This window comes from Oncorhynchus gorbuscha, unplaced genomic scaffold, assembly GCF_021184085.1.
Source record: "Oncorhynchus gorbuscha isolate QuinsamMale2020 ecotype Even-year unplaced genomic scaffold, OgorEven_v1.0 Un_scaffold_3115, whole genome shotgun sequence".
Taxonomy (NCBI): domain Eukaryota; kingdom Metazoa; phylum Chordata; class Actinopteri; order Salmoniformes; family Salmonidae; genus Oncorhynchus; species Oncorhynchus gorbuscha.
In genome coordinates this window covers 35,001-45,737 of record NW_025747453.1, presented here as the reverse complement: position 1 = coordinate 45,737, position 10,737 = coordinate 35,001, and the positions used below count along the sequence as shown (strand labels likewise).

At 38.8% G+C, this 10,737-nt stretch overlaps 1 protein-coding gene across 1 annotated transcript in view; it reads left to right on the top strand.

Moving 5' to 3' along the window:
• Window positions 1-2,294: 2,294 nt before the first annotated feature.
• Window positions 2,295-10,737, top strand: part of LOC124027344 (janus kinase and microtubule-interacting protein 3-like) — a 30,826-nt gene continuing 22,383 nt past the window's right edge. The window contains exon 1 of the mRNA XM_046339793.1: window positions 2,295-2,435. Coding sequence (XP_046195749.1) covers window positions 2,295-2,435 — 141 coding nt within the window. The remainder of the gene's footprint in view (window positions 2,436-10,737) is intronic.

The window sequence follows — 10,737 nt, the reverse complement described above, 5'->3', positions numbered from 1 at the left end:
TCTCCTCTCTCTCTCTCTCTCTCCCTCTCCTCTCTCTCTCTCTCTCTCTCTCTCTCTCTCTCTCTCTCTCTCCCTCCCTCTCTCTCTTCCCTCCTCCCCCTCTCTCTCTCTCTCTCTCTCTCTCTCTCCTCTCTCTCTCTCGCTCCCTCTCCCTCTCTCTCTCTCGCTCTCTCTCTCTCTCGCTCTCTCTCTCTCGCTCTCCCTCTCTCTCTCCTCCCTCTCTCGCTCTCTATCTCGCTCTCTGTATTTCTCTTTCAATTTAATGCCTTTCTTGGCATGGGAAACGTGTTTACATTGCCAAAGCAAGTGAAGTAGATAATAAACAAAAGTGAAATAATCAATAAAAAATGTACAGTAAATATTACAAAAAGTTCCAAAAGAATAGACTTATTATTTATTTTTTTAATCTTAGGTTTAGGCCAGGTTACTTTAGTACTTTATGGATGAATGGGTGGATGGATGGGTGGGTAGATGGATGGGTGGGTAGATGGATGGGTGAATGGGTAGATGGATGGGTATATTGATGGGTAGATGGATGGATGAATGAATGGGTGGATGGGTAGATGGATGGGTGGGTAGATGGATGGGTGGGTAGATGGATGGGTGGGTAGATGGATGGGTGGGTAGATGGATGGGTGGGTAGATGGATGGATGGGTGGGTGGCTGGATGGGTAGATGGATGGTTGGATGGGTGGGTGGATGGATGGATGGATGGATGGATGGGGGTAGTTGGATGGATGGGTGGGTGGGTGGGTAGGTGGATGGATGGGTAGATGGATGGATGGGTAGATGGATGGATGGGTGGGTGGATCCATAGATGGATGGATGGGTAGATGGATGGGTAGATGGATGGTGGATGGGTAGATGGATGGGTAGATGGATGGGTAGATGGATGGTAGATGGATGGGTGGGTGGGTAGATGGATGGTAGATGGATGGATGGGTAGATGGATGGGTAGATGGGTAGATGGATGGGTAGATGGATGGTAGATGGATGGGTGGGTGGGTAGATGGATGGTAGATGGATGGATGGGTAGATGGATGGTGGATGGATGGGTAGATGGATGGTAGATGGATGGGTGGGTAGATGGATGGTAGATGGATGGATGGGTAGATGGATGGATGGGTGGGTAGATGGATGGATGTATGGGTAGATGGATGTATGGGTAGATTTATGGATGGATGGGTAGATGGATGGATGGGTAGATGGATGGATGGGTAGATGGATGGGTAGATGGATGGATGGATGGGTAGATGGATGGGTAGATGGATGGGTAGATGGATGGATGGATGGATGGATGGGTAGATGGATGGGTAGATGTATGGGTAGATGGATGGATGGGTAGGTGATGGATGGGTAGATGGATGGATGGATGGGTAGATGGATGGGTAGATGTATGGGTAGATGGATGGATGGGTAGGTAGATGGATGGGTAGATGGATGGATGGATGGGTGGGTAGATGGATGGATGGATGGGTAGATGGGTAGGTGGATGGGTAGATGGATGGATGGGTGGGTGAGTAGATGGATGGATGTATGGGTAGATGGATGGATGTATGGGTAGATCGATGGGTGGATGGATGGGTAGGTGGATGGGTAGATGGGTGGATGGATGGGTAGATGGGTAGGTGGATGGGTAGATGGATGGATGGGTGGGTGGGTAGATGGATGGATGTATGGGTAGATGGATGGATGTATGGATGGATGGGTAGGTGGATGGGTAGATGGATGGATGGGTAGATGGATGGATGGGTAGATGGATGGATGGGTAGATGGATGGGGGGTGGATTGATGGGTAGATGGATGTATGGGTAGATATATGGATGGATGGATGGGTAGATATATGGATGGATGGGTGGGTAGATGGATTTGTGGGTAGATGAATGTATGGGTATATGGATGGATGGGTGGGTGTGTGGATGTATGGATGGGTAGATGTATGGATGGGTAGATGGATGGGTGGATGGATGGATGGATGGGTGGGTGGGTGGATTGATGGATGGGTAGATGGATGGATGGGTGGATTGATGGATGGGTAGATGGATGGTTAGATGGATGGATGGATGGATGGGTAGATGGATGGATAGATGGATGGATGGATGGATGGATGGATGGGTAGATGGGTGGATGGATGGATGGATGGATGGATGGATGGATGGGTAGATGGATGGATGGGTAGATGGATGGGTAGATGGATGGATGGATGGGTAGGTGGATGGATGGTTGGGTAGTTGGATGGGTAGATGGATGGTTGGTTGGTTGGGTAGTTGGATGGGTAGATTGATTGGTACTGTATGTTTCCTGCAGACTGCCGGGAGATCCTGCTTCCTCTGATGACAGAACAGCTGAAGTTTCATCTAGAGAACCAGGAGGAACTGGAGGCCTGCTGTCAGCTGCTGAGTAACATACTAGAGGTCCTCTACAGGAAGGATGTGGTGAGGAACACCACACGCACACGCACAGCTACTGCTGTCAGCTGCTAAGTAACATACTATAGGTGGTGAGGAACACACACACACACACACACACACACACACACACACACACACACACACACACACACACACACACACACACACACACACACACACACACACACACACACACACACACACACACACACACCACTACCTCTGTTCTATACTGTCCCCTATATTCAGACCCCTCTGTTCTATAGTGTCCCCTATATTCAGACCCCTCTGTTCTATAGTGTGTCCTATATTCAGACCCCTCTGTTCTATAGTGTGTCCTATATTCAGACCCCTCTGTTCTATAGTGTCCCCTATATTCAGACCCCTCTGTTCTATAGTGTCCCCTATATTCAGGCCCCTCTGTTCTATAGTGTCCCCTATATTCAGACCCCTCTGTTCTATATTCAGACCCCTCTGTTCTATAGTGTCCCCTATATTCAGACCCCTCTGTTCTATAGTTCCCTATATTCAGACCCTCTGTTCTATAGTGTCCCCTATATTCAGACCCTCTGTTCTATAGTGTCCCCTATATTCAGACCCTCTGTTCTATAGTGTCCCCTATATTCAGACCCCCTCTGTTCTATAGTGTCCCCTATATTCAGACCCCTCTGTTCTATAGTGTCCCCTATATTCAGGCCCCTCTGTTCTATAGTGTGTTCTATATTCAGACCCATGATCCACAAGCGGTCCCGTCACCGCAAAGTCTGATCTAGGACCTGTCCGTACAATCTGATCTAGGACCTGTCCATACAATCTAGGACCTGTCCATACACCTGATCTAGGACCTGTCCATACAATCTGATCGAGGACCTGTCCGTCCGTACAATCTGATCTAGGACCTGTCCATACAATCTAGGACCTGTCCATACAATCTGATCTAGGACCTGTCCGTACAATCTGATCTAGACCTGTCCGTACAATCTAGGACCTGTCCATACAATCTGATCTAGGACCTGTCCGTACAATCTAGACCTGTCCATACAATCTGATCTAGGACCTGTCCATACAATCTAGGACCTGTCCATACAATCTGATCTAGGACCTGTCCGTACAATCTGATCTAGGACCTGTCTGTACAATCTAGGACCTGTCCATACAATCTGATCTAGGACCTTTCCATACAATCTGATCTAGACCTTTCCATACAATCTGATCTAGGACCTTTCCATACAATCTGATCTAGACCTGTCCATACAATCTGATCTAGGACCTGTCCGTACAATCTGATCTAGGACCTGTCTGTAGAATCTAGGACCTGTCCATACAATCTGATCTAGGACCTTCCGCACAATCTGATCTAGGACCTGTCCATACAATCTGATCTAGGACCTGTCCATACAATCTGATCTAGACCTGTCCATACAATCTAGGACCTGTCCGTACAATCTAGACCTGTCCGTACAATCTGATCTAGGACCTGTCCATACAATCTGATCTAGACCTGTCCGTACAATCTGATCTAGGACCTGTACAATCTGATCTAGGACCTGTCCATACAATCTGATCTAGTATCTCTCCTAAATATAACATTGATCTCTACTAAGTCCATTCTACTAAATATAACATTGATCTCTACTAAGTCCATTCTACTAAATATAACATTGATCTCTACTAAGTCCATTCTACTAAATATACCATTGATCTCCACTAAGTCCACTCTATTAAATATAACATTGATCTCCACTAAGTCCATTCTACTAAATATAACATTGATCTCTACTAAGTCCATTCTACTAAATATAACATTGATCTCCACTAAGTCCACTCTATTAAATATAACATTGATCTCCACTAAGTCCATTCTACTAAATATAACATTGATCTCCACTAAGTCCACTCTCCTAAATATAACATTGATCTCCACTAAGTCCACTCTCCACCATCCACTCCAGTCAATATAAGGTGATAGTGAAAAGCGACTGCTAGATGGGATGTCTGTTGTGTACCAACGCCCTGCACTACAGAGTGTCTGATATCATTGCTGTCATCCACTTTCCATATCGGAAACAAATGATTATTTCATGGAGCCTTTCCTTCAATAATGGAGTTGTTTCCATTGGCAGAGCTCCCATAATTCAATACATAGAGAACCATCGCTCAATAGCAGTTTTTTTCTTCTCTCCAACCGTTCCCTGCACTCATTCTTACACTCCTCCGTGTGATGTGAATTCAGCCCTGAACTCCATTAGTTGTTGTCAAAAGGCAGAGTGACGTCAGAGATGGTGTAGAAACAGGAGAGAGAATCCAGAACTCTTGGGGTTTTGCATAATGTCATGCGTCATACCTGACTCACTGTGTGGAGAGATCAGATACTACCTTTTGAAGATTGGAGATGGAGTGATGCTTATCCGTGTGTGTGTGTGTGTGTGTGTGTGTGTGTGTGTGTGTGTGTGTGTGTGTGTGTGTGTGTGTGTGTGTGTGTGTGTGTGTGTGTGTGTGTGTGTGTGTGAAAATAGTGCTGTGATTTATTGAATGTTTTGGGTGTGGTGGAAGCTGGTAGCTAGCGTGCCCCTCTCTTAGATGGATTCCTCCGCAGACTTCCCAGATCCCTGCTCCCCCTGCTCGCTGTGCCCTTCTTCCACCTGGCTAGCCATGATTGGCTGAGATAATGAAGGGGTAGGAAATGCCAAGAGAATAGATTCTGATTGGTCTGTAATGTCACAGTGGCTTCTTCAAACTCCAGGTGCTGCTGTGGTCAGAAGACTTGGATATAGAGCTCTTTGGCCACGCGCACTTAGTGGTGGGTTCGCCGTCGAAAAAAATGACATTTATGCAGATATGGTAGAATATGGTAGTGGATCATTGATGTTATGGTATAATATGGTAGTGGATCATTGATGTTATGGTATAATATGGTAGTGGATCATTGATGTTATGGTAGGTGGATCATTGATGTTATGGTATAATATGGTAGTAGATCATTGATGTTATGGTATAATATGGTAGTGGATCATTGATCATTGATGTTATGGTAGATCATGATGTTATGGTATAATATGGTATGGATCATTGATGTTATGTATAATATGGTAGTGGATCATTTATGATGTTCATTGATGTTATGGTATAATATGTATAATATTGATGTTAGTATGGATCATTGATGTTATGGATGTTATAATATGGTAGTGGATCATTGATGTTATGGTATAATATATAGTGGATCATTGATGTTATGGTATAATATGGTAGTGGATCATTGATGTTATGGTATAATATGGTATCATTGATATGGTAGTAGATCATTGATGTTATGGTAGTGGATCATTGATGTTATGGTAGTATGGATCATTGATGTTATGGTATAATATGGTATCATTGATGTTATGGTAGTAGATCATTGATGTTATGGTATAATATGGTGTGGATCATTGATGTTATGGTATAATATGGTAGTAGATCATTGATGTTATGGTAGGTAGTGGATCATTGATGTTATGTAGTGGATCATTGATGTTATGGTATAATATGGTAGTGGATATGATGTTATGTATAATATGGTATCATTGATGTTATGGTATAATATGGTAGTGGATCATTGATGTTATGGTATGGTAGTGGATCATTGATGTTATGGTAGAATGGTCATTGATGTTATGGTATAATATGGTATGGATCATTGATGTTATGGTATAATATGGTAGTGGATCATTGATGTTATGGTATAATATGGTAGTGGATCATTGATGTAGTATGGATCATTGATGTTATGGTATAATATGGTAGTGGATCATTGATGTTATGGTATAATATGGTAGTGGATCATTGATGTTATGGTATAATATGGTAGTGGATCATTGATGTTATGGTAGTGGATCATTGATGTTATGGTATAATATGGTAGTGGATCATTGATGTTATGGTATATCATTGATGTTATGGTAGGTAGTGATCATTGATGTTATGGTATAATATGGTAGTGATCATTGATGTTATGGTATAATATGGTAGTGGATCATTGATGTTATGGTATAATATGGTAGTGGATCATTGATGTTATGGTATAATATGGTAGTGGATCATTGATGTTATGGTATAATATGGTAGTGGATCATTGATGTTATGGTATAATATGGTAGTGGATCATTGATGTTATGGTAGTGGATCATTGATGTTATGGTATAATATGGTAGTGGATCATTGATGTTATGGTATAATATGGTAGGTGGTAGTGGATCATTTATGGTAGTGTCATGATGTTATAGTGGATCATTGATGTTATGGTAGTATGGTAGTGGATCATTGATGTTATGGTATAATATGGTAGTGGATCATTGATGTTATGGTATCATTGATGTTATGGTATAATATGGTAGTGGATCATTGATGTTATGGTATAATATGGTAGGATCATTGATGTTATGGTATTCATGGTATAATATGTTATGTATAATATGGTAGTAGATCATTGATGTTATGGTAGAATATGTGGATCATTGATGTTATGGTAGTATGGATCATTGATGTTATGGTATAATATGGTGATCATTGATGTTATGGTATAATATGGTAGTGGATCATTGATGTTATGGTATAATATGGTAGTGGATCATTGATGTTATGGTAGTGTGATCATTGATGTTATGGTAGTAATCATTGATGTTATGGTAGTAGGATCATTGATGTTATGGTATAATATGGTAGTGGATCATTGATGTTATGGTATAATATGGTAGTGGATCATTGATGTTCTGGTAGATATGGTATTGATGTTATGGTATAATATGGTAGTGGATCATTGATGTTATGGTATAATATGGTGGATCATTGATGTTATGGTATAATATGGTAGTGGATCATTGATGTTATGGTATAATATGGTAGTGGATCATTGATGTTATGGTATAATATGTTAGTGGTAGAATGGTAGTGGATCATTGATGTTATGGTATAATATGGTGGATCATTGATGTTATGATCATTGATGTTATGGTATAATATGGTAGTGGATCATTGATCATTGATGTTATGGTATAATATGGTAGTGGATCATTGATGTTATGGTATAATATGGTAGTGGATGTTATGGTATAATATGGTAGTGGATCATTGATGTTATGGTAGTGGATCATTGATGTTATGGTATAATATGGTAGTGGATCATTGATGTTATGGTATAATATGGTAGTGGATCATTGATGTTATGGTATAATATGGTAGTGATGTTATGGTATAATATGGTAGTGGATCATTGATGTTATGGTATAATATGGTAGTCATTGATGTTATGGTATCATTGATGTTATGGTATAATATGGTGGATCATTGATGTTATAATATGGTAGGATCATTGATGTTATGGTATTGATTATGGTATAATATGGTAGTGGATCATTGATGTTATGGTATAATATGGTAGGATCATTGATGATCATTGATGTTATGGTATAATATGGTAGGATCATTGATGTTATGGTTATGGTATGGATCATTGATGTTATGGTATAATATGGTAGTGGATCATTGATGTTATGGTATAATATGGTAGTGGATCATTGATGTTATGGTAGTATGGTGGTGGATCATTGATGTTATGGTAGATCATTGATGTTATGGTATAATATGGTATATCATTGATGTTATGGTATAATATGTAGATCATTGATGTTATGGTATAATATGGTAGTAGATCATTGATGTTATGGTATAATATGGTAGTGGATCATTGATGTTATGGTATAATATGGTAGTGGATCATTGATGTTATGGTAGTGGATCATTGATGTTATGGTATAATATGGTAGTGGATCATTGATGTTATGGTATAATATGGTAGTGGATCATTGATGTTATGGTATAATATGGTTATGTATAATATGGTATGGATCATTGATGTTATGGTAGTAGATCATTGATGTTATGGTATAATATGGTGGATCATTGATGTTATGGTATAATATGGTAGTGGATCATTGATGTTATGGTATAATATGGTAGTGGATCATTGATGTTATGGTAGTGGATCATTGATGTTATGGTATAATATGGTAGTGGATCATTGATGTTATGGTATAATATGGTAGTGGATCATTGATGTTATGGTATAATATGGTAGTGGATCATTGATGTTATGGTAGTGGATCATTGATGTTATGGTAGATCATTGATGTTATGGTATAATATGGTAGTGGATCATTGATGTTATGGTATAATATGGTATCATTGTGGTAGTGGATCATTGATGTTATGGTAGTGGATCATTGATGTTATGGTATAATATGGTAGTGGATCATTGATGTTATGGTATAATATGGTAGTGGATCATTGATGTTATCATTGTTATAATATGGTAGTGATGATCATTGATGTTATGGTATAATATGGTAGTGGATCATTGATGTTATGGTATAATATGATGTTAGTGGTAGTGGATCATTGATGTTATGGTAGTATGGTCATTGATGTTATGATCATTGATGTTATGGTATAATATGGATAGTGGATCATTGATGTTATGGTAGTGGAATATGGTAGTGGATCATTGATGTTATGGTATAATATGGTAGTGGATCATTGATGTTATGGTATAATATGGTAGTGGATCATTGATGTTATGGTAGTGGATCATTGATGTTATGGTATAATATGGTAGTGGATCATTGATGTTATGGTATAATATGGTAGTGGATCATTGATGTTATGGTAGTATGGTATCATTGATGTTATGGTATAATCATTATGGTATGTTCTGGTAGTGGATCATTGATGTTATGGTATAATATGGTAGTGGATCATTGATGTTAATATGGTATAATATGTTATGGTATAATATGGTAGTGGATCATTGATGTTATGGTAGTCATTGATGTTATGGTATAATATGGTAGTGGATCATTGATGTTATGGTATAATTGATGTTATGGTAGTGGATCATTGATGTTATGGTATAATATGGTAGTGGATCATTGATGTTATGGTATAATATGGTAGTGATCATTGATGTTATGGTATTGATGTTATGGTATAATATGGTAGTGATCATTGATGTTATGGTATAATATGGTAGTGGATCATTGATGTTATGGTATAGTGATCATTGATGTTAGTGGATCATTGATGTTATGGTAGTGGATCATTGATGTTATGGTAGTGGATCATTGATGTTATGGTATAATATGGTAGTGGATCATTGATGTTATGGTATAATATGGTAGTGGATCATTGATGTTATGGTAGTAGATCATTGATGTTATGGTATAATATGGTAGTGATCATTGATGTTATGGTATAATATGGTAGTGGATCATTGATGTTATGGTATAATATGATGTCATTGATGTTATGGTATAATATGGTAGTGGATCATTGATGTTATGGTATAATATGGTAGTGGATCATTGATGTTATGGTATAATATGGTAGTGGATCATTGATGTTATGGTAGGTAATATGATGTTATGGTATAATATGTAGATCATTGATGTTATGGTATAATATGGTAGTAGATCATTGATGTTATGGTATAATATGGTAGTAGATCATTGATGTTATGGTATAATATGGTAGTAGATCATTGATGTTATGGTATAATATGGTAGTGGATCATTGATGTTATGGTATAATATGGTAGTAGATCATTGATGTTATGGTATAATATGGTAGTGAATCATTGATCATTGATGTTATGGTAGATGTTATGGTATAATATGGTATCATTGATGTTATGGTATAAGTATCATTGATGTAGTATGGATCATTGTTATGTTATGGTATAATATGGTAGTAGATCATTGATGTTATGGTATAATCATTGATGTTATGGTATAATATGGTAGTGATGTTATGGTATAATATGGTAGTAGATCATTGATGTTATGGTATAATATGGTAGTAGATCATTGATGTTATGGTATAATATTGATGTTATGGTAGTAGGATCATTGATGTTATGGTATAATATGGTAGTAGATCATTGATGTTATGGTATAATATGGTAGTAGATCATTGATGCTGTGGTATAATATGGTAGTAGATCATTGATGTTATGGTAGAATATGGTAGTAGATCATTGATGCTGTGGTAGAATATGGTAGTGGATCATTGATGTTATGGTAGAATATGGTAGTAGATCATTGATGCTGTGGTAAAATATGGTGGATCATTGATGTTAAGCGGCTATTTAGTTTCCATTGGTCCTGAGGCCCTTGTTAAAAGGTCAACGATATCATGAACTTTACAAAGTACCAGGACGTTTTACCAAATACCAGGTTGCGTCTCTCAGGAGGCTGACACTTTTCCGCAAGTGGATCTTCCAGCAAGACAATAA